At 43.0% G+C, this 25,067-nt stretch overlaps 2 protein-coding genes across 3 annotated transcripts in view; one reads left to right on the top strand and one right to left on the bottom strand.

Annotated features, from left to right (window-relative positions):
- FANCD2 (FA complementation group D2) overlaps positions 1-162 on the bottom strand; it is a 93,330-nt gene extending 93,168 nt beyond the window's left edge. The window contains exon 1 of the mRNA XM_053296092.1: positions 11-162. The gene's annotated coding sequence lies outside the window, so the exon portion shown is untranslated. The remainder of the gene's footprint in view (positions 1-10) is intronic.
- Positions 70-16,123, top strand: EMC3 (ER membrane protein complex subunit 3). Of its 2 annotated transcripts, none has more exons than XM_053296094.1 (9): positions 70-221; positions 1,290-1,484; positions 3,115-3,172; positions 10,338-10,431; positions 11,547-11,651; positions 14,490-14,571; positions 14,715-14,794; positions 15,257-15,339; positions 15,904-16,123. In XM_053296094.1, the coding sequence occupies exons 2-9, from the start codon at positions 1,330-1,332 to the stop codon at positions 16,030-16,032; spliced, it is 786 nt and encodes a 261-aa protein (XP_053152069.1). In that variant the 5' UTR covers positions 70-221; positions 1,290-1,329; the 3' UTR covers positions 16,033-16,123. The 2 variants fall into 2 exon arrangements, with proteins under 2 accessions (XP_053152069.1, XP_053152070.1); XM_053296095.1 differs by lacking the exon at positions 70-221 and adding an exon at positions 228-530.
- Positions 16,124-25,067: the final 8,944 nt, after the last annotated feature.

Raw genomic sequence — 25,067 nt, 5'->3', positions numbered from 1 at the left:
CAGCCCTTACCCCGTCCGGGAGCCGAGAGATCAATCCTTCCTGTCACTCAGCTGCCCGCTCTTTCTCCTTCAAAGGATCCCGCCAACAGCAACTCTGGGCGCGTCGCAATGACCTCACCGCATACGTCACGCGTACCCGGCCTGGCTGGCGCCTTGCGAATGAGACGGAGACGCTCGCAACTTCCGGAAGGGCGAAGCGGGACCAGGCCGGTGTAGGGGAGGTAAGCAGCCTCCAGTGGGCTTTGCGCGAGTGTCTCCCTACATCCCCGCCACCCAGTCCGGGGGAGGACGTGAAGGGTCAGCGCTCTTCTCTCCCCTCTACGCTTGGGCGAAGAAGGGGACGGCGGCAGCTCCTCTGACTGCTGGGCTTAAGCTGCGGCTCCGGTGTGGTGGTGTCAGTGTCTTCCTCCTTCCCCCTCTGGGGCTACCTCTTAAGAAAAGAGGTGCCGGGGCTCAAGCCTGCCTGTGCTGGAAGCCCTTTACTTTCATTCATGCCGGGCGTGTGTGACGTCTTTCATGGCGAGGCAAAGGTACCTTACACAAGCCCTGAGAGCCTGTCTCTGTTGTTTCACCTCTTCTAAGGCTGAGTCCTGGTATAAAAAGTAGGTTCAGGGGCTGAGCTCTCGCTGAGGTTTAGCTGACTTAGCCAGATGTTAGCTTCGCTTCTGCCCCCACCCACCTCTTGTCTCCTTATCTTTGCTTGGACACCAAACACTCAGTATTTATTTATATCCTGCTCTTCCTTCAAGGAGCTCAGAGCAGTGCACATGGTTATCTTTATTCTCACAACAACCTTGTGAGGTAGATTAGGCTGAGAGATACATGACTGGCCTAAAGTCACCCAGTGAGTTTTATGGTTGAATGGGGATTCAAACTTGGGTCTTCCCAGTCCTAGTCCAACACGATAACCACTACACTATGCTGGAAATACGGTATCTTCTTCAGCTTCAGGCTTCCTTGGAAGCAAATGGGCAATGCATGTTCAAGACCTATGTAGTCTAGGGTCTCAGTCTTTTGCATCATCAGCTGTGGCTAGTTTTGCTGGAGGGAAAGGATACTCTGCATTAAGTAGGTGGTGTTGTGGAACTGTTCATCATGTTCTGTGGAGCTTTGGTGTTCTGGAACAGCAAGTATCCCTTTTTACAGTATTGAGCACCTGGCTTGAAACATACCAATTTACGCAACATTTTGGGAAAGTCAAAAGCAACTTGTCTTGTTTTTTATGGTTTTGCTGATAATAAAATTAGTCAGTCCTTATGTTTACACTTTGTGTTCCCTTCTATATTAAGGATCAGAGCTGATGCACCTGACCAGAATTTTATTTAAACAATGAGTGAACCAGAGTTGTTGCTGGACTCCAACATTCGACTATGGGTTGTGCTTCCCATAGTCTTCATAACTTTCTTTGTGGGAATGATTCGCCACTATGTGTCCATCCTGCTGCAGAGTGACAAAAAACTCACACAGGAGCAGGTGTCTGATAGGTAAGAAATGTTTGCAGCTAAATATCCAATTGTGTGTCTCAATAAATGTTTGATAATAAAAAGCAATGGACAATGATGACAGGAATGAGAGGGAAGCATCTAGAGTGTAGTAGCCAGCATGTGTTTTTTAACTGCTGTCACTGAACTGCTGCAAATTGGCTCTTGGTGTGAGTATATTTATAGTACTAATATAGAAACTACTAGAAAGTGGAAGGGGAGCAATACTTCAGTGGTCTCTGTATATCAGCAAAAAAGAATACACAATACACTAGGGATGTGTACGAACCAGTTTGGCGGTCATTTTATGGACCACTGAACAGATTTGGATGTCTGGCGATCGAGCCAGTTTGGAGGCAGGGGAGATGCAAATCAAATATTCTTGATAAGTAGTACAATATAACTTGTCCTGCAAACTTTGTGTTGTGTTTAAAAACCTTGATCAGGATGAGATTTCTGAAATTCTGTCTTAAGAGATCCCTTCCTTCAACTTGTTACTGATGACCAGTGCTCAGGAAATCCACTTGTCTACTCATCCATGATGAATGAAAAATGATTTATTTATTTATTTATTTATTTCATTTTATATCCTGCTCTTCCTCCAAGGAGCCCAGAGCAGTATACTACATACTTAAGTTTCTCCTCACAACAACCCTGTGAAGTAGGTTAGGCTGAGAGAGAAGTGACTGGCCCAGAGTCACCCAGCAAGTCTCATGGCTGAATGGGGATTTGAACTCTGGTCTCCCCGGTCCTAGTCCAGCACTCTAACCACTACACCACGCATGCCTGGTGAGTGAAGAAAACCCTGACAAGTAATATACCAACATAGCTTGAGGAACCATCTGACAAGTAAAATATTTTCTCTGACTGAGGCAACATTTCTTGCTGATGACATAGATGACAGATGGGCCTATGGGAAGAAAGTGGAGAAGAAAACACTTATTAAAGACTATAAAGCTAATCTGGTTGAAATAATCAGATTTAATATCTTGAATGTGAGGCAGATAGACATGTCTAACAACTGCTTAAAACTTCATTGTTTTCTAATATATCAATAATCTAAGTGTAGGAAAACACACGTTTATCATCATATCTGAAGTGGATGGCATTTTTTCCATACCACGTGCATGGATTATTAGCTAACTAGTGCATGCATTAGTTTACTTGTACACTTCTACCATGTTTTTTAACCAAAAACATTATCTCCCAGAAAAAATGACTGACTGATTAATAGCTGTAGTGAGAGAGACTCAGGTGCTTATGAGTGTCCTTGCATTTACACAGCAGTTATTTCTGTCTGGCAAAAATACAATGTTTTAAGCAGCCTTCAGTGGCAACAAAATACTTCTGCCTTATCAGTTTCAAATCCAGCATGAGAGAGGTGGAGTCAGTTTCCCAGTCAGCCCTTGCAGATTCTGAAATATTGCCCAGTGTATGTCCTCAAACTTTGCACAGTTTGAGGTTTCTCTGTAAAGGAAAATATATATTACTTTTGATAACGTTTAGAAGGTCTCTCTTTATACTTGCAGTTTTCTTCAATCTGACATGTAATGCATACACATGAGTACCTTTTTGCCTGTTGCTTTATTCTCTCACCATTTTTCACATGTCTAGTAATGACTTTTTCTTTCAGCCAAGTCCTAATTCGAAGTAGAGTTCTCAGAGAAAATGGAAAGTACATTCCAAAGCAGGTATGCTTCTGTGTTTTAATTGTATTCAAATAATTATTCAGTTCAGTTAAAAGCCTGAACGAAGAGATAACCTTTGTTGTTCCAACTCTTGGCGTGTGACTCTTCATAAGGACCTAGATTCATATTAAAAAACTGTAAGGCTTAGTATGGATGTCAAGGAATGCACTTCCAAAGCAGTGGGGGGTGGGTATATATGATGTCTGCTGGTCTAAATGGGTAACACATCAGGACAGAGCTTGTGCTAGAAATACTGTGGCTCTTTGGGTATCTTTTTCCATCTCTGATAAAACCCAGTGATGCATCAATTTGGAAACAGCTTAGTAAACTAGATTGGTGGTAGGGATGTGCAAAACATTTTGACTGAAAATGAGTCGTTTTGAGTGTTTCAAGCTTGAAACAAAACACCTTTTAAATAAAGGACCTGTTTCAAGCTTGGAACAAAACAACCCCATTTCAATTTGAAATATTTTGATGTTTCGAGCACCATTTTGGAGGCCTATTTTTCCCTTGCTGATTGCTTTTCTGGCCCTGGTTTCCCATTTGCTTGTGATCTTGCTTCATGTTATCATACTTGTTATCAAATGTTGACATGGGCAACTATACCCCCATTGGCTGGGCAGGAGAACACAAAAGGATGGAGTTTCAAAATATATTCTAAGGGACTGAGAGGCAGGGAGAGCCCTTATATTGCATCTCTCTTGAAGATGATATATCAGGAGAGGAGGAAGATATGATTTTGTGGTTTTCTCAGCACCAAGTATAATATGCTGTGCTATTGCTTCTGTAACTATCTGGTTTTGTTGGCTCTCAGATTGACAAAGGCAGTACTTGGGTGCCTGCCTTCCTTGAGTTGTGGTTTGTTTTGTTTGAGAGATACTGTTGTGGCAAGAAATGGACAGTGGCAACTGTTTATGTGTGTGGACCCATGCGCATGTGGAATATTTCTTGGTAACTGCTGTAAAGAACTCCGTGAGACTAACTTGTGCTTTATTCACTGCTCTGGTCTGCTCTGCAATCTGCATTGCAAGCTGTACTCTATCAAAATGTTGCTGAAGTTGCTCTAATTGAGCTTTTGGCTGTGCTTGCTGCTAAGGGTGCTGTTGTGGCAGCTGTTGCAATACTAGGAAGTAAGGATTCATAATTGTGTGAGAGAGAGCAACTTCTGCCAATGAGGAGAGCTGGTCTTGTGGTAGCAAGCACGACCTGTCCCCTTAGCTAAGCAGGGTCTGCCCTGGTTGCATATGAATGGGTCAGTTATTTCAAGGCAGGGTTGCAAAATGCATTGCAAATCGCAATGCAAAACATGTATGCGCTCTGTGAGTACAGCTTGTTCCTGTGATAGGGAGCAATGGGGAAACTCGAAATCCCCCATTGTTGTCCATGGGTAGCGCCTAAGAACACTAAAGTGGGTTGTGTGGTAGGGCATGATGGGTGCTACCTACCACCCAACCCACAAATGAAATGGGCAAGCAGGTGATTTTAAACAAATTTTTAACCTTTTAATTTTACCATAATTTCTATGATGTTTAAAAAATATATTAAATCTTGCAAATTGCAAAGAATGTGGTTTTGATTGTCCTGTTTGAAGAAGCAAAAAATGGGTCAAATTCTCCTCCATAGATATGAATCAAAGCTTATTGTACCATTCACCTAAATATAATATTCCATGCTTCCAATTTTTAGTTATCACCATTCTGGCCGCTATCCATATATAATTCACCAGCGCTTTAGATTTTATTACTTTATTATCTTAAGTAAATAGTCCCAACAGTGCTAGCTGTGGAGCTATTTTAATTTCCTGATTAATGATTTCAGCCATTTCTGCAAATACCAAGTCCCAAAAGGTTATAATCCTTTGGCAGATGAAAATATGTGGCCTTTTCATTACAGTTGTTCCAACAGAGCATAGATTTAATTTTAGAAATATATTTTAGTAATCTTTGCAAATAAAATCTCTTTTATTTGGGCCAACTTAGATGGAGACTCCACAATAATTGTGATGTCTGAATTGGAGGTGTCCAGTGTCCAGCAATTCCTTATATGTGCTTCGACTGGATCAGTTTCAGGTTGTGACTCCTGATGATGTGGACAAGCTGCTTGGAGCAATGAGGCCTACCATTTGTTCTCTTGACCCTTGTCCAACATGGCTTGTTCTATCTAGCAGGAGGCCTGGTAGAAATCATAAATGCTTCTTTGAGGAAGGGCAGGATGCCTCCTTGTCTTGAGGAGGCAATTATTAGACCTCTTCTAAGGAAGCCTGCACTAGATCCCTCTGAGTTGAGCAATTATTGGCCTGTTCCCAACCTCGGCTGATATGCCAGCTTCGTTCATTTCTTGAGATGAACGACCTCAAAACAGTGATACATATGCTGGTAACCTCCAGACTTGACTTCTGCAATGTGCTCTATGTGGAGCTGCCTTTGTATGTAGTCTGGAAACTTCAGCTGGTACAAAATGCGGCAGCAAGGTTGGTCTCTGGGTCATTTTGGAGAGACCACATTACTCCTTTGCTAATAGAGCTACACTGCCTGCCAGTAGGTTTCCAGGCAAAATACAAGGTGCTGGTTATAACCTATAAAGCCCTAAACAGCTTGGGCCCTAGATATTTAGGAGAACGTCTTCTTCATTATGAGCCACACTGCCCATTGAGGTCGTCTGGAGAGGTCCGTCTCCAGTTGCCGCCAGCTCGCTTGGTGGTCACACAGGGGCAGGCCTTCTCAGTTGCTGCTCCAAGATTGTGGAATGCGCTCCCTACTGAAATACGATCCCTGCCCCATCTCTGACAATTTTTTTTAAAGCATTTGAAAACCCACCTCTTCACCCAAGCTTTTTCAGCTTTTTAAATTGTTTCGGTTTCATTCTGAGTTTTAAATTGTTTTAAGTTTTTGTGTATGTTTTAAACTTGCTTTTATGTTATTGTTAACTGCCTGGAGACGGAAGTTTGAGGCCGTGTACAAATCTGATAGATAAATAAATAAAATAAATATATGCCAATTTCACAGGAGTTGTGTACCATCTATAGATTATTTTAAGATAATTCTATCTAATTTGAGCAGAGGATGAAAATAAAGATTTAGAAAACCAAATCCTGTTCCAATTCCCTTCATCAATTACTGTGTGTAAATCATTTTCCCAAACTGATTTTAATTCAACCAATGGTGAGATCTTATACTCCAACAGAATAGGATAAAGTTTGGATGTTAGCCCTTTAGTTGATGTATCGATATCTAATATTTTTCAAATTTAGTAAGTTGGCTGTTTGGATATTTTGTTGGGAAGAGGGGGAAAACACAGTTGTAACAAATGTAGCCAACTAAGATTGAAATCCAAAAAATTATGTATTATCTGTTCCAAGTAAACTAACATACCATTATGGTACATATCTCACTCTGACACAATTATCCTTTACCCTATTATGCTCTTCAAATATTTCCACACAAAAAGGATGGTCTACAACTAATAAGTGGTGAGTGAAATGGAGGGGGGTAGGCAGGATTGCCATCCTGGCCAAATCTCCATAATTGATTTTAAAATGGATTACGAATAGAATTAATGATCTTTTTAATAAGATCAGCATGAAATGCTAAACTTTTAATCTTTTTTGTGTGTGTCTAAAGTCCAACTGCTGTTTTGATGAAACATTTCAGCCATTTGTGGGGTTTTCTTTCGAAATTGAAACAAAACACAAAATCCGTTTTGTGCACATCCCTAACTGGTGGCTATGATGCCACCACTTCAATTTGCTACCATGTCACAGTATGCTTTGGCTCCCAGAAATTTGGCTCTGTTAGGGTTCTTTACATGTGGTACTCAGAATCAAGCAAACTTGTTCCACAAGAAGATACTGATTAGCATCCAGATTAATGTTTCATGCACCGAAAAATATTTGGTGCATGTAATGGGGGAGGGATGATTTTAACTCCTCTTCCTTTTTCTACTGCCCACAGTGCCTCCCAAAACCATTTCCCCAAGGGTCTTGCAATCCAACCCCATTGTGTGCACAATCTTGAATTGAGGTGGATGACATCATCATAAATGACACAGTTTAGATTTATTTATTTATTTAGCACATTTTTATACCACCCAAAACGCAAGTTCTCTGGGAGGTTTACAACAAAACAATAAAAACAACCAATAAAAAGATTAAAACATTTCAACAGTTAAAATTTAAAAAATTAAAACTATTAAAACACAATTAAAACAATATCTAATTAAAAGCCTGGGTGAACAAATGCATCTTGACTGCCTTTTTAAAAGTTGTAAGAGATGGGGAGGCTCTTATTTCAGCAGGAAGTGTGTTCCAAAGCCTCGGGGCAGCAATGGAGAAGGCCTGTCCCTGAGTAACCACCAGATGAGCCAGTGGCAACTGCCGACGAACCTCTCCAAATGATCTCAATGGGCGGTGTGGTTCATAGCAAAGAAGACATTATCTTAAATACCCAGGGCCCAAGCTGGTTAGGGCTTTATAGGTTATAACCCAAACCTTGTATTTTACCCAGAAACTTATCAGTAGCCAGTGTAGATCTTTTAAGATAGGAGTGATATGGTCTCTCCGAGATGACCCAGAGACCAACCTAGATGCTGCATTCTGTACTAACTGCAGTTTCTGGACTACGTACAAAGGCAGCCCCACATAGAGCGCATTGCAGTAATCAAGTCTGGAGGTGACCAGCAGATGTACTACTGTTCTGAGGTAACTTATCTCCAAAAAACGGACGCAGCTGGCGTATCAGCCGAAGCTGATAAAAGGCACCTCTGCCCACTGCCTCAGCCTGGGACACCAGGGAGAGTTTTGTGTCCAGAAGCACCCCCAGACTGCGTACCTGTTCTTTCTGGGGAAGTGTGACCCCATTCAGAACTGGCAGATCAAAATCATCTTCTGAGTTCCGACCCTGCACAATAAGTACTTCTGTCTTATCTGGATTCATCCTCAGCCTGTTACATCTCATCCAGCCCATCACTGCCTCCAGGCAGGCATTTAGGGAGGTTATGCCTTCTTCTGATGACATTGACATGGAGAAAAAGATTTGGGTCTCATCAGCATACTGATAACACCCTGCACCAAATATCCTGATGACCTCTCCCAGTGGTTTCATATAGATGTTAAACAACATTGAAGACAATATGGAGCCCTGAGGGACCCCATACCAGAGTTCAGTTTTTGAAGAATAACAGTCCCCAAGGGACACCATCTCGAATCTGCCCAAGAGGTAAGAGTGGAACCACTGCAAAGCAGTGCCTCCCACTCCCAACCCTCCCAAATGCTCCAGAAGGATACTATGGTCGATAGTACTGAAAGCCGCAGAGAAGTCCAAAAGGACCAACAGAGTCACACTTCCCCTGTCAATTCCCAATTTGAGATCATCCATCAGGCCGACCAAGGCAGTCTCAACCCCATAGCCCACCTGAAAGCTGGTCTGAAATGGGTCTAGATAATCAGTTTCATCCAAGACTGCCTGGAGTTGGGAGGCCACCACCCTCTCAATTACCTTGCCCAGCCACAGGAGGTTTGATACAGGCCTATAGTTGCTCAACTCTGAGGAATCCAAGGCAGGCTTCTTCAGAAGTGGTCTAATAATTGTCTCCTTAAGACAAGGAGGCATCCTGCCCTCCCTCAGAGAAGCATTTATGATCTCTACTAGGCCTTCTACAACAACCTCTCTGCCAGATAGTATTAGCCATGTCGAGCAAGGGTCAAGAGAAAGGTGGTAGGCCGCATCGCTCCAAGCATCTTGTCCACATCCTCATGAGTTACAGATTCAGCCTAACCACCTAAGAGGAGTCACTGGACAGCTCCGATTCAGACACTGCAGTAATTGTGGGGTCTAAATCCAAGTCAGCCCAAGTATGAGAGATTTTATGCACAAAGAAATCATCAAACATGCCACAGCGGGTAATAGATGGTTCCAAATTCTGATTCAAGGGAGGAGGGGCACTCACTAGCCCTCTCACAACCCTGGACAACTGTGCTGGATGTGAACTTGCGGCTGCAATACAGGCAAAAAAGAATCACTTTTTTGCTGCCCGTATTGCCAGAGCATAGATCTTCAAATGTGTTCTATGCTGTAATCTGTCGGATTTGAGTCAGGTCTTCCTCCACATGCACTCCAGTTGTCTGCCTCACAACTTCAGCCCCTGTAGTTCTTCCGTATACCAAGGGGCCAATTTTGAAGTGGGTCGGAGAGGATGCTTAGGTGCGATCATGTCTACTGCCCTGGTGAGCTTGCTGTTCCAGTTCTTCACCAGGGCATCAGCAAGATCATTAGCAGAGCCAACACTAAATCCCTCCAAGGCTTCTTGGAACTCTATTGGATCCAATAACCTTCTTGGGCGGACCATTCTAATGGGCCCCTTGCCCCTGCAAAGGTGGGGTGTGACTGTGAGTCAAACCTTAAATAGATGGTTGTTCGTCCATGACAGTGGGGAAATCACAGGAGTCCCCACCCACAGAACATCACCCTGATCAGTGTGAAAGACATTTTTGAGGCTTATTGATGATCAGCTTCCATCTTAATATGCCCCTTAAGAACCCAATTTGTTTCTATCCTGTTGCATAAATACGCCTGTGTGCGCGGGGGTGCAGGTGGGTGTGGGCGTGGGCGCGGGCGCGCTGCAGGCATGGGCGCGTGTGTGTGTGTGCGTGGGTGCGCGTGGGTGCGGGCGCGCCGCAGGCGTGGGCGCGTGTGTGTGCGCGTGTGCGTGCAAGTGCGCGTGTGTGAGCGTGTGCATTTTGTGGTAAACATATAACAGGATTGTAAAGAAAAGCATAAAGGTGAAATAAAGATCGGGGTTTTTTAACTATTGCACTAGAAATAGTAAAGACCACAATAATTCATGAAAACACACTTGTTGAGTTCATATTTCTGTAGCAGTATTGTTGTAAACGTTTTGCTACATCTGTTTATAAAACATGTCTGTGTCTAAGGAGAAAGAGAGAGATCATGGTAAGGATGTGAAGGAGGACTCTAACTTCTAAGATCAGATACATACTGCTGTTATTAACTTCCTTGACATCTGTTTGCCTTTGGGAATGCAGGAAAGTCCATTTGCAATGCAAATTGTGTCACCAGTTTTATCAGATCTTTTACATAGAGGTGAACTAAATTTAACCTTGAAGCCCTTGTCCACTTCTCTTTGTTATTTATAATTTGTCCTTCCCCTCCAGTCTTTTCTGATGAGGAAGTATTTCTTCAATAATCCTGATGATGGATTCTTTAAGAAGACTAAAAGGAAAGTTGTGCCTCCTTCCCCAATGACAGGTATGTAAGAAGCCTGCCGTCATAAGAACAGGAAGCTTTTCTGAGAGAACTTTATTCCTTTTACTCCTGTTTGTTTGTTGCTTTTTAAAATGTGAGCAATAGAGCAACAATAAGTTTGGTTTTGTTTGGTTTTTTCATTACTTTTATATCCCGCTCTTCCTCTAAGGAGCCCAGAGCAGTATGCTACATACTTAAGTTTCTCCTCACGACAACCCTGTGAGGTAGGTTAGGCTGAGAGAGAAGTGACTGGCCCAGAATCACCCAGTGAGTGTCATGGCTGAATGAGGATTTGAACTTGGGTCTCCCTGGTCCTAGTCCAACACTCTTTCTTTTCAACCACTTTTGTGCTTAGGAATAGCCGCCAGTTCTTAAGGACTAACTAGTACCTTGAGAAAATAAAACAAACTAGGTGTCTTGGCTATCATAATAAATCCTGCTTGATTATTATTCTTGAACATGTTGCAGGACCAATCTGGAAGTGACACAGGTTATTTTGTTCCTGCTCAGAAACCAGTACTAGAGCCCTGAAGATTACAAAACACAGTCCCTTGCTTGAAATGCTCCCTCTTGCAGGCTTTCAATTTCATAGATTGCTGAGACAGTTTTCTATTTCCTGCATTGGAACTACTCAGGTTATGGGGAAACAATTACATATATTTACTATAAGCCTTGCTCTGCCAAAACTGTAAAGCAATTGAGAACTAATGCAATGGGACCATTTCCCTTGCTTTCAAGTAAACCTGTTGCTGGAAATGAGCTGTACTACCAACTACAATTTGAAATCCTGGCTCTAAGAATGAACAGCTTGCTAACAAAAGTTGGCCCTTTCATGTCTTAGAAGTGAAACAGAGTTGAGAGTGCAAGTGAGAGCTTTTCAGAAGGGACTAACTCTATACTGTGGGGCTCATGGACACATACTGTGTAATCAAGAACAGTTGAGCCCACGTTGACAACCTTTTGCAAATAATGAAATCTAATCATGAAAGGACTAAACCAGGGTTATATCTTTAGTCATACTAAAAGGATTCCCTTTATTGTTTTTTTTATGAGTATACCCAAACCATCTAGAAATCAAAGGATGCAGTTAATGTGTGTATTGTGTGTTTGCCTTACAGATCCTACCATGCTAACTGATATGATGAAGGGGAATGTAACTAATGTACTGCCCATGATTTTAATTGGTGGCTGGATCAACATGACCTTCTCAGGTTTTGTCACAAGTGAGTGTCTGTCTAGAAATCTAAACCTATGTTGTTGGATGCCATGGAACTCTTTGCATTGAGACATCTTCCCAGAGACCTTGTCTTCCTGCTCAGTCATTGTGTGAAACTGAGATAGAGGTGCTGTGTTTCAAGTCATTATTTCTTCACTTCAGTTTCCTATCTGTAAAATGGAAATTGTGATACACTTGCCTCACACTGGGGTGAGTGTGTTGAAATTAATTTGCAAATTTGACATTTTGGAACTTGGACCTGCTAGGGAATGGGACTGACTAGCTCAGTACAGAAAGTAATTGTCCCTATTTAGGTCTGTGTTTTCACTATTTATCTTGCTGTGCCTGTTGATCAGTCAGGAATTGGTCACTCTCACGCTGATTGGATCTTGCATTAATTTGTGTCTGTGATACACCTATGGCTGTCTCATGCATTGCTTCACCTTTTGGCTTGTCTTTCTTTCGGAGGATTTTCTTTGTTCTGGTACTTGGAGTAGATCTACATAACCGATGAGGCAACTACTTTACATATTGGGTGAAATGGACTCTGGTCAACGAAATCTTATGCTACAATATATTTGTTAGTCTTCTCAATGAAAGCAGGTGCTTTTCTGTTTTTCCTGTAAAAGACTAACACAACTACCCCTCTGGTATTTATTAGATGCTGCAATTTTGAAGAAAGTTTGTAAAGCAGTGTACATGTTAAAAGCAATATATCATTTTTTGCGATTAATTATGAATTACCATTAATAGTCACCTTGTGTCTATCACTTGCTTCAGCATTTTGCAACTTGATCCACAAGTCTGTAATTCATATAGCAATTGTTTTGCTTTGTATAATTCCCAGTAATATAATCTCATATCAAGATAATTGCCTTGTAGGTCTGAGGCCAGCCTAGTTTCCTGGAGCACTCAGTTACACAAAAACTTAAGAACTGTCTTAGTGGATCAAACCAAAGATCTGTTGAATCAACACTCCATTTCTCATTGGGCGGGCAGGCTGTCAATCTGGTGTTAGAATTTTCCCTTTGGATATCTTGTGATTTCTGGGGCTAATGAGGAAGGCTTGGAAGATCAAGCTTAACTTTGTCATTTTACACCCTGATGTCATAATGTGATAACTGAAAGGCAGAGCTACCTTATTTAGTCCTGCATAAGAACTTCTCTTGAAATAACTTAATCTTCTTTAATATCAAACTGGGCTAAGACTAAACTCTGATGCAGGACTTTACCCAGTAGCTTTTACGGTGTACCAGACAAGGGAGATGATCTTGATGCCATCTCTTACCTTTTAGAGATAAGCTTGCTGCCATCACCCTCTCTCTTCACATCCCACCCCAACAGTCTCTTCTTATAGGCAGAAAGCTAAGAGCAGATTACTGATTTAGAGTTTAGCAATCTTATTATTAATCTCTCATGCAAATTTTTGACAGCACTTGCTTTATCCAACTATGTTGCAATATGAGATTATCTTCTGCCATTTAGATGAGAGAAAGTCCTAGTGTGCAGATGGTTTGCAATAATGTCTGTGTTACAATGGAAGATAACCTTTTTTAAAGTAGTAAATGTGTTCATGAAAGTTGACTGGGGACCAAACAGTGTGTTGTACCATCTGCTTCATGGCAGTAGCAGATGCTAACATTTGTAAAATCCCAAACCAGATCAGAGTTTGCCTTCGTTGTGTTTTCATGCACCCAGTAACAGTAATGGATTATGTACTTCCTTGGAGATTGTCCTGCCATTGCAGCTGAACTAAAAACAGATGCATAGTTTTCATCTTTTAAATGATTTAAAATAAAATTTAAATTTGGTAATTGTTCTGCTGCTCTTTCCAGTCGCTTGAGATTTTACAGCTTTCCTAAACGGAATCCACAAATGGAAAAAGCATGTAAGCCACATAATTGTCACTTGACATAATCTATACACAACTTGCTCAGTTTCCACTTTAAAAGGTTGTAGCATATGAAGTTGTTAAAAGGGTTTTTTTACTGTCTGGCTCCCCAACAGTCTGCATCAGCTTGTATGTGAACTGTTGTAATGTGAACTCTTAAGCAGAGACGCAAGTTTTGGGCGGTATAGAAATATGCAAAATAAATAATATTGGTTCCTGCTCTGGTCATCTGGCAAGCTTTCTTTCTCTCAAAGAAAAAACATTTCATGTAGGACAGATAGAATGACAATTGCCCCTGATAAAGACTCAAAAGCACCAGATATCTAAAACATTCTGAAGTGTACCAATAGGTAGCATTTTTTGAAATTGGCCTCATTTTTGTTGCATCTCCAATGTGCTCTTGGGCCCATGTGACATTTCAGTTGACTTGCTGCTATCCAAAACTCTGCTTATCTCTCTCATTGGTCAGAACCATGTGGCATCCCTCACTAAGGGACTTCCCATCACTTCCAGCTTTCAGTATCAGTTGTTGCCTGCACCGTACATCTAGAACACCCAGCTAGAATTATTCCTCCTTAGACCCCAGTTTTTCTATGATGCCTTTGGCTAATGCCTTAGGTCTGGTCAAGTGGAGAGGGGGGGAAGGCAAAGGCAACAATCCAAACCACACTTTCTAAACAATAAGTCCCATTCAACCAAATAATACTGACTTCTGTGTAAATGTACTTGGGCTCTTGCCCTATGTGTGCGTGTGCGTACACCTTTATTCCTTGCTTCCTGTGACCACTCTCTTTCCTGCCCACCCCATTTGTTTCTTTCACTGTTGTAATGTGAACACTTAGGTTCCTTAAGCAGAGACCTGTCTTCTTGCTTATCATCCTCTGTAGAGAACCATGCTCATTGGTTCTTTATAATAATTGTTTTGTAAACAGATGTGTGTTTTCTTTCTTGCAGCAAAGGTCCCTTTTCCTTTGACACTGCGTTTTAAACCAATGCTACAGCAAGGTATTGAGTTGCTTACTTTGGATGCATCCTGGTAAGAATCATCCTAGTTAATTGTATTCTAATCAATGTTTAACCAGTCTAGAACTGTAAGAGCTTCTGCAGGGTCAGGAATTGGGCAGTTGTGCAGCTTTCATATACTCATTTAACTCAGGCCTAATCTCTTTGGTTTATTAGGGTAAGCTCTGCTTCCTGGTATTTTCTAAATGTGTTTGGACTTCGAAGCATTTATACCCTCATTCTTGGCCAAGATAATGGTAAGATATTGCTGTTTACATCAAATTTAGTTCTTGTCTGCTGTCCTATGTAGTGGCTCATTTCTGTGGCAATTTAAATTATCACAAGGGGAGAGTTAAGCAGGATCCCAATGTGCTGTTATTTAGACCCTATAGGCTTCCTCTGTGAGGACGTCCTCTCTTACTGGTAGCCTTATCTGTTTGAGATAGCTATCATGTGTCTTATATGGTTGCCAATATTACTAACTATATCTACAGGAAATTGTAACGGGGGAAAAGGTTTTCAGTGATGAAGCTGAAGAGAATGGAGCCTGCTTCTTGATGGCCTCAGACATTTGTTTGCTTAATTGTTACAACACCAGAGATAGTGCAGTGCTCAACAGTTAGGCAGCACTGCACTATCAGTTGAATTTCTGAAAACCTCCTTTCTTCTCAGTACTATTGGTGTATAGACTAACCTAAATCACTTTTTCATATTTGCAGCTGCAGATCAATCCAGAGTAATGCAGGAGCAGATGACAGGGGCAGCAATGGCTATGCCTGCAGATACTAATAAAGCTTTCAAGGTATGGGGCTTCTGTTTGAGATTATTAATGGAGTTCCTCAAATTTTATGTAGTGTTGCTTAACATTCTTTCAAAAGCAGAAAAATGCTTGCAAAATATGAAAGTCTTCAAATACATGTTATAGGAATGTACATTAAAGAACTGCCTGGACTGTAATTGTGAACTTGAAGACGCTAAGACACAGTGGTCTCCATCTGGTGATTCAGGGTAGTCACTGACCATGCAGACTGTCAGTCTCCTCTTCCTGCACCTAGCACTCCAACCCTAGAGCCCCATTGTTTCCCTTTGTACCCTCTAACTTCAGTCCTTGCTACAAGCTCCCACTATATCCCTCTTCTGCACCCAGAAGGACCCACACCAGGAGTGCTCACAATTTCATTTGAGAACATCATGATGATCTAGTGCAAGAGTTGGATTAGACTCTGACTCTTTCACCAGAATAAATTAATTATCAGTAAATTAAGGCAGAAAACTGACCAAGGACACTTAAGACAGGGTTCAAGGAGGAAAGGAGGCTTATCACACTTCTGCCAGCCATATCAATGCTCTTTCTTTGTCCTTGCAGACAGAATGGGAGGCTCTGGAATTGACTGACCATCAGTGGGCACTAGAAGATGTTGAAGAAGAACTCATGGCTAAAGACCTCCGCTTTGAAGGCATGTTTAAAGAGGAACTGCAGACATCAATGTTCTGAAATTCTTCATACAGTGGCATTAAATTGGTTATGTTTAATATATACAGTGTATTCTTACCAATGGTCAGAATAAACGTGAGAACTTCTCTGAGCTATGTAGTACAGAACTGAGTCTTCTCATCTGATCATGCTCAGGCATGCCAGATAATCCTGTCAGAAGGTAAACTACTAAACTTGTAGCCATTAACCAAACTTATTGGAAGAAGCCTTTGGTAAATTGGAAATGAATTTTGGGTTTGTGCAGAGTTTCGAAACCTACCTACTGCTATTCTAGAAATATGTAAGTCTCTTTCAGAGTCTTCTGTTCCTGTCATTCTGAAAATACTGTTATAGGATTCAGCCTTGAAGCCTCTTTTTTGTTGTTCAGCCTTGCCACATGTGGTATGAAAAGTGTCTCTGAGCATGGGCTGAGTATCTTCAGGACCACTCTATAACTAGCTATCCTCAAAGATGGAAGCAATTACCAAAGATTAATTTCCAGCATCACCCATTCAGAAGCTGAGTACCGATTTTGATATAAAAACCACACTATCTGAACTCTGCCCTAGTTCAGAGCATAACCTATTTATGGTTGGATTTCTTTCACTTAGGAATGTGATTGGAATGTTTGTAAAACATGCTAGAACAAGAGGAAATCCCTTTTTATTAATAAAGATTATGTTTTGTCTTTGGGAAACCAGCTTGAGGTCTTACCCTTACTGGTCCCTTGGAGAACAAGCACCTAATGTCCCAGTGTATGACTGAAGAGTCTTTATCAATTGTGTTCTGTTGCTTTTTGGAGGCATGTATATATAATCAAAAGACTATGCACATTCCTTCAGTTGATAATGACAGAACTAGGCTGTCTAAGTAAAGTTATTTATCAGCCAGAAGAAGAATGTCTGTGTGTCAGTTGTCAAATGTCAAGACAGTTAAAAGGCACAATAAGTAAAATGGCTACTGGAGCAGCACGGTTTTTCTAATGACCCTGAAGCTGGTCAGAATGCAAATACTGGAGAGAGTAATTTTTGCAGATAAACACTTGGCTGTCATGCAAGAGAACAGCAAAGGAGGCAACAAGTCAGTACAGTGACGAGTCACTGTACTCGTCTCTGGAAGAAACAAGGCTAAGTATCACAACAATGAAACTTAGTTTCTAATAACTGTGAAAATAAAGAGAACATTTTCTGCAGCATGCTATAGTTAAGTACATAATAATTAGTTTAGTGGAATTTGTATATATGACTGTTGCCCTGCTCTGATCACATACGACTATTACATCCCCTAGAGGGCGAATGAACATCATTACTTGCAAAAATTGCCCATGGAACATCTGCATCCATGAAACCTTGCTTTTCTGCATAGATCAACTGTGCTTAGGCTTTATGAGCCTAATTCCATCTCCTTTCGTACATAACAGATTAGATATATATTTTTAGTAGTAAACTTTGTGAGGTTTTCATGTTGTTAGACACTTTAGCTTCATCCAGTTTTATGCTTATATGGAAAATGATTTGACTTCACCATTAAGAGTCTAGGGTTGCCTTGTCAATTATTTTCCCTATAAAGATGATGACACCAGCTTGCATTAAAAAGCAACAAAGAATCTTTCATCTCAACTATATGACTGGGATACTGGGAAATGGGTACAACTTGTTTGCTCTTTGTATAATGGAAAAATAAATTCTTGGGCACTCTTCAGAAGTGACTATAGATGTTTTTTCTGTACAATATACAAAGCCACTCTTTCTTGGCTGCAATGGAAATTTCCTTTTGTAGAAATTGTGGGAAGCTTCTTCGCTATATATCAGATAACAACAGTTTGCTTACCTGTAACTGAGGTTCTTCTAGTGGTCATCTGTCCATTCACACGTGGGCTGTGAGCCTGCACAAGGACAGCCACAGAATCTCTCAAGCTCTCTGATTATTGGCAGTAGCTCCGCCCCTTCCAGCCTCATTCTGGTTCCCCTCACAGTCAGTTCTGGAGTCCGCTGATCTACAGAGTAGAAAAGAACAAACAGACTGCAGTGGGGAAGGACGTGTGTGTGTGTGTGCGTGTACGGACAGATGACCACTAGAAGAACCTCAGTTACAGGTAAGCAACCTGTTCTTCATCATGATCTCTGTCCGTCACACATGGGCACATCACAAGCTTACCTGGACAGGAGGGAGGCAGGCAGTCACTAGAAAATAGAGCGGAGGACCGTCCTTCAAAAATGGCATCCTGTCCGGAACGCACATCAAGCTCACGAGAGATGAACGTGTGAGGCGATGCCCATGTGGCAGCCCGACAAATGGTATCCAGAGAAAGGTCAGCCTCACAGGCCACTGACATTGCCATAGCCCATGCCGAATGTGCACAAACTGGGCCCGGCAAGGATCTCTTCATCTGTTGGTATGCCAGGTGAATGGCCTCCACTATCCACCTGGACAGGCTTTGAGCAGACAGCTGAGCACCCAGGGAATGGTCAGCATAAGATACAAAAAGGTGAGGTCCTTTACAAATGTCTTTGATCCACTAGGCATAGAAGCTAAGTGCCCAATGAACATCTGAAGAGTGAAGCCTACACTTCGAGTCCAAGATAGGGTTCTGGAAGAACACCAGCAAGGAGATATCTTGAGTACGATGAAAGGTAGAGACTATCTTAGGCAAGAATTAAATATCTGGCCGAAGTTGGACCTTGTCTTCATGAAAAATCAAGTAGGGTGGGTCCACTCAAAGGGTGCACAGTTTGCTCACCCTGCAGGCAGATGTGATAATGACCAGAAACACGGTCTTCCACATCAGGAGTCTCAGGTCACTAGAGGCTAGAGGTTCAAACAAGGCACCAATCAGTTGAGTAAGCACTAAGGGAAGGTCCTAGGAAGCAGCAATCCTTGGTGTATGTGGTTGCTTAAGTATCAGTCTCTTAAGGAAGTGTTTGACAGTTGGGTCCTGGAAGGGTCAGGGGCTACCCAGTTCTGTCAAGTATGAAGTCACACCAGCCAAATGTACCTTGACTGAGGACAACGAGAGTACAGACAATTTGAGCTTCAATAGGTTAAGTCAACAAGGCAGAAAGGGATGGGTTTGATAGATCCACTCCCATGGAGCGCCTCTGTACAGAGAAACGTTTTCATTTATGACTGTAAGATTTTGTCACAGGTTTCTTGGAAGCTTTTAGGACTTCTACTAGGGCTGGGTCTGTGAGGGCAGAATCAACCACGCCATGAGACGAAGGTGTGGAGCATTGGGATGTAGAATGAAGCTGTCTCGAAGCATCAGAAGGTTGGGCAAGTGAGGTAAGTGCATCCATCCCCCAGTGGCCAGGAGCTTCAGATGTGGGAAATACGGTCTCCTGGGCCACCAAGGTGCAATTAGAAGTACCTTAATTTGTTGTTTGCGGACACTGGATCATTCTGGGGAGCAACAGAATGGGAGGGAACAAGTACAGGTAACTCCTGCTCCAGTCCAGTGAGAAGGCGTCTCCTAGCGATTCCTCTCCTATGCCTGCCGTCGTGCAAAATTGAGGAAACTGGTGATTGGCTTGGGAGTCAAAGATGTCTATGACCAGGGACCCCCAAATTGTGAGTATATGGGCAAGGCAATCCAGATCCAGTTGCTACTCGGAGTCCATCGAGGTGCAACTGAGTGAATCCATGAGAACATTCTCCTCCCCTTGAACATGGATTGCCGAGATCTCCATATCCTACGAGAGGACCCATTCCCAAAGTTGCAACGTGAGATGCAAAAGGGACTTCAAACTCGTCCCACCCTGGCTGTTGATACAAGACTTCATTGCGGTATTATCTGTCTCTATTTGAATGGAGTGACACCCCCCTGACAATCTGCAGGAACCCTTTTAGAGCCTTGAAAACCACAAGCAACTCCAGGTAGTTTGTGGTGACAGGCTTCTTCTGAATTCTAGAGACCATGGAGAGTCACAGTACCACAGTAGGCTCCCCACCTTGTCTCCGAAGTTTCTGTTGTGACTACGTAATCTGGAATGGCTGGGGAGAAGGGAGTACCCACGCTTAGGATCCTTGGGGAGGTCCACCAAAGGAGGCTGTGGCGAATCAAAGATGGCATACAGAGTTTCTTCAATTGGCTATCATAAAGCGGTCTGAAATTGTACAGAAACCAGCATTGCAAAATGCACATGTGCAGATGGGCATTTGGCAACACTGACGTCACTGACACCTTAAGCCCAAACATGCATTGTACCCTTTGGCAGGTGGCAATGGGAGTGGGACATTAAATCTGCCGGCAAAGTGATGTCGGCCACTTAATCCGGAGGTAGAGAAGCCAAGCCTCTGATAGAGTTGTGTGTGATACCTATGAAGCAAATGGCTTTTGAGGGGACTAGAGTGGACTTCTTGCAGTTTATCTGCAGGCTGAGATCTGTCAACAAACACAGAATCATACGGAAGTTGTCTAACAGAAGCTCCCTGGAGTTTGCTGTCGTCAACCAGTTGTCCAAGTATGGCAGGACTTGGACACGGCATTCTTAGAGGTGTCCCAGCACTGCGGCCATAAACTTTGTAAAGACTCTGGGGGCGGAGGTGAGCCCAAAGATAAAGGCTTTGAACTGGAAACTGTGCCTATTTGGAAACGAAGGAATTTTCTGTGCTGTGACTGAATCGTCACATGATAATATGCGTCTTTTAGGTTGATAGAGATGAACCACATGTCGAGTTCAGGTAGGGCTAGGACATCCTTCACGGTAAGCATTCTCAGTTTCCTTTGGCAGAGATGGGTGTTGAGGTCCTTGAGATCTAAAATTGGACACAGTCTGCCTTCTGGCTTCGGGACTATAGAAACTGGGCATGAAAGCAGACATCACCGGTTCTATGGCATCTTTTGCTAGGAGGGCTTTTACCTCTTTGCTCAGTGGGCAGGGGGCTTATTGGTGGAACACAGAACATCTTGGAACTCTAATGCATAGCACACCCAAACTATGATGAGAACCAACTGGTCGGAGATGATTTCCTCCCAGCGTGGCAGGAAAGGGTGAAGACGGGTGCCAGTTCAAGAGTAGTGGAAGTCAGGCCTGTTGGGTGAAGGTCCCAGATTTAGGCTTAGAGGAGCCCTATTTCTGGGACTGGGACTGGGACTGTTGACGCGGCTAGGATCCCTGATGTTGACAATGAAAGGAAGACAAATTAGAGTGTTGAGAAAATGAAGAGGTGCTAGAAGTCGATGGATGATGCCAATGATACTGCTTTTGGCTTCTTGAAGTCAAAGACTGCAGACTAATGGAACACACAGTGTTCCTAAGTTTTTGCACCTTCTCGAGTATCATCAGTACTTGATCCAAACAAGGCATAGTGTGCCCACAAAGGGCCACTGATGAGACCGTGGATCTTGCTGCGCAGTCCACTTGATGTCTGGACGAATGGAGCTGTTGCTTCGCCAGGTAGAAGCCTTCATTGTGAATCACCTGGGCCAAGTCACGTTGTTCAACAGGCAACATATCTAGATATGGGCCTAACCTCTCCCACAGAAACAAATTGTACCTGCCCATACATGCCTGATAACTAGCGATCTTAAGCTGCAGAGTTGTGGTTGAGTAGACCTGTCGGCCAATCAAATTTAGTTTTCTCCTCTCTCTGTTGGCTGGGGCAGAGAGTGTCTTGTGCTTGGCCCTGGATTGAGCCACCTCCACCACGATGGAATTTGGTATGGGGTGATGCTGCAGAAAAGGGCAATTGTTTTGCCCTATGCAGCCCTTCAGTCCTTTTGGAAATAGCTTGATTAGAAGTAGGTTTGGCCCAGGTCTCCGTTACATCCAAAAGAGGCTTAAACATGGGAAGAGCGACTGGGGTGTGAGTCTCCACGTTGGATCACCCTGAATATTGGATCAGCCTCTGGTTTAGTAACTGGTTTCACCTGCAGGCCCAAGGAAGTCACCATGCACAAGACTTGTTCAGAGCAGGAGCAGAGATCATAATTTGGAGATTCAGGTGCAGAATCTGGGAAATCTCCAATTGGAGAGGTGTGTACACTGGAGAGGAAGCTCCATGAATCCAATTCGGAGTCCAAATCCAGAGGCAGAGCTATTGGATTAGCCAGCGCTGCAGGCTGAGACTGAGCTGTAGGTTGAGACGGTAGCAATGGTTGGGTTGGCTGAGTTGGTAGAGATGGAAGCACTGGTCATGCTGGTTGTGCCGGTTGAAATGGCGGCTGCAAAGGGGGATGGTTCAGGCTCATAAGGCTCGGGGTCATATAGATCTGGATCATAGGGATCAGAGTCATAGGGCTCAGGATCGTATGGATCTGACTTGTAGTTGGGAGAATTTCCAGGGGTTTGCCACAGTGAACGTAAAGCATCATCAGGATTGGGTGCAGAGTCTGTAGGTTCAGGAATCATGGGTGGAGGTTCGGCAGGAACCTGGACATGTTGGAGCCACTGGAGTATCCCCATGCGCCTGCTTCTTCTTCTTGGGTATCTTAGGCAAATGTCCTCCTGCTGGCACCACCGAGGGGCAGGGGCAATTGGAAAATGTGCAGGAATCTCGGGGGTACAGGCTTCTTCCTTTTTTCTTTTTCTTGGAAGGGTCTGCACCTTGCAGTCCAGTTGCTTTAGGAATTTTAAGCTTCACTAGGGACACCTTGTGAGTAGTCCACACTGCCAAAGTCAAATAAGTTGTTGGTACTGAGGGCATCGGTACCGAAGTAGGTACCTAAGATGACACTGGAGCAGGTACCAAGGATGGTATTGGAGCAGGCACAGCAGATGGTGCCGAAGAGCCAGAAGTCTCCATGCCAAGCCCTGGATCCCCCAAAGTGGAAAGTTCTGAATTCATAGGGTGGATGTCATGATTGAGAGGTACTCAGTACCAGTGCCTTAGTCTTCAGAGGGTCTAGAGTTCTTTCCCACAAAAGGGAGTGTAAACAACTCACTCAGTTCTTATGGGCTTGCTTAGTAAATTTGAGGCAATGCACACAGGAATCTACTTTGTACGACTCCCCTAGGCAAACCAAGCAGCAAGAATGCAAGTCCGAGAAGGGAATTTTGGCCTTACAGAGCAAGCAGGACTTGAAAATAACTTTACCAGCCATAGTGGGGGGTGGGTAATATAAATCACACAGGAACATTCCCTCCAAAAAAAATATGGTAGAAAAAAATTCAGGTTACTTTACCTTTAAAATATATATATATATATATATATATATATTGACAATATGAAAAAAATGAGACCCAAGGTTCAACAAGAAAGGGGCAACAGACACTCAAACGTGCCACCCCTCCAAGGGAAAAAGAAGCTACACAGCAACTGAAGGTTAGAAAGAAAAGGAGAGGGGATGGGCAGGTGTCGGGCAGGCGGCTGACACTAAGCAATCAAGCAGGGGCTGTGGCAGGGGGGCAAGGAGAGCAAAACAGTCCTAGTGCACAGATGCTCTGTGTGGGTTCAGCTAGTTTCAGTAATCTGATAAGTCATTTTCCCTTCTACTCAGTCTTAAGCTTTATTATATTGGTTTCAGTGTGCCTCCTGTAATCTTTGACAAGATATTTTCTCTCATTTTAAAAACTAGGTTTGCAGTTAAGCCACAACCAGCTAAAATCTTATGTACCTTAAAGCAGTTTGGCTTTAATGCAGGTGGTAGGAGTTGCATTATTTTTAATACTAGTTAGCTGGTTTTGGTTGTAGCCTTTGAACTTGCTCTTATTGTAATGGGGACTTAAATATGTTGTTTCGGTTGAAACGGTAGTTTAAAATCAAGAGTAAAATGCACTCCCATTCCATTGCAGACTGAGGCCAAGAGTGCGCACTTGCATCTCTGAAAAAGGTGTTAACACTTATGTTGGCATCATATACTCTTTAAAAGTACAAATATATACAAAGTTTCCATTAAAGGACACTAGCACAGCCTTACCTTCATCCAAACTGTCCCTCAATGCGTGATTTTAATACTATAGTAAAACATTGCCACTGCACAATTAGGTTGGCATTGAATCAGAACAATATTCAGATCTGATTCAGTACAGCCCATTGGTGGCATTTTAAGAACATAAGAACAGCCCTGCTGGATCAGGCCCAAGGCCCATCTAGTCCAGCACCCTGTTTCGCAAAGTGGCCCACCAGATGCTGCTGGAAGCCACAGACAGGAGTTGAGGGCATGCCCTCTCTCCTGCCATTTCTCCCCTGCAACTGGTACTCAGAGGCATCCTGCCTTTGAGGCTGGAGGTGGCCCACAGCCCTCCGACTAGTAGCCATTGATAGACCTCTTCTCCATGAAGTCATCCAAACCCCTCTTAAAGCCATCCAGGTTGTTGGCTGTCACCACATCCTGTGGCAGAGAGTTCCACAAGTGGATCACACGTTGTGTGAAAAATTACTTCCGTTTGTTGGTCCTAGACCTCCTGGCAATCAATTTCATGGAGTGACCCCTGGTTCTAGTGTTGTGTGAGAGGGAAAAGAATCTCTCTCTCTCCACTTTCTCCACACCATGCATGATTTTATAGACCTCTATCATGTCTCCCCGCAGTCGTCTTTTTTCTAAACTAAAAAGCCCCAGGTGTTGTAGTCTTGCCTCGTAAGAAAGGTGCTCTAGGCCCCTGATCATCTTGGTTGCCTTCTTCCGTACCTTCTCCAATTCAACAATGTCCTTTTTAAGATGTGGTGACCAGAATTTTGCAGCATATTGCTGCCGATAAAAAATCACTAATATTAGCACCACCCAACAGAATATACTCTGTATCATATCGGACTGTATTGAATTCCATCCAATGGCTGGATAGCTCTTTAACTGCTTTTCTCTGTTGCTGCTGATGTCAAAAAAACCCTATCCAATCTAGTAATGTGCCATATGGAAAACGCTGAGGGTGAGAAAGAGAGCAGCAATGTGACCAACATCTCTGCTTCAATGCCTCAGGCTTGCAGCTGTTCCAAGCTTACTCCAATTAGTTCATCTCCCAATCACAGTGCTTGTGATGAAGGATGTAGAATTGGATTTTACAAAGTGAGCCAAAGCGTCACCTTCTGTGGGCAATTGCTTAGAGGAACATTGGAAAGGTATTGTTTGCCAAAAGTGGTTGCAACTGAATATTGTCCACCTCATCCTCTATTTCCTG

The sequence above is a fragment of the Hemicordylus capensis genome, chromosome 2, assembly GCF_027244095.1.
Source record: "Hemicordylus capensis ecotype Gifberg chromosome 2, rHemCap1.1.pri, whole genome shotgun sequence".
NCBI lineage: Eukaryota > Metazoa > Chordata > Lepidosauria > Squamata > Cordylidae > Hemicordylus > Hemicordylus capensis.
This window is presented reverse-complemented; position numbering and strand designations above follow the sequence as displayed.

Coding starts and splice junctions, on each gene's coding strand:
- EMC3 (XM_053296094.1), top strand. CDS start 1,330: ATGAGTGAACCAGAGTTGTTGCTGGACTCCAACATTCGACTATGGGTT. Junction 1,485..3,114: donor CAGGAGCAGGTGTCTGATAG/GTAAGAAATGTT, acceptor TTTTTCTTTCAG/CCAAGTCCTAATTCGAAGTA. Junction 14,572..14,714: donor CTTACTTTGGATGCATCCTG/GTAAGAATCATC, acceptor TTGGTTTATTAG/GGTAAGCTCTGCTTCCTGGT.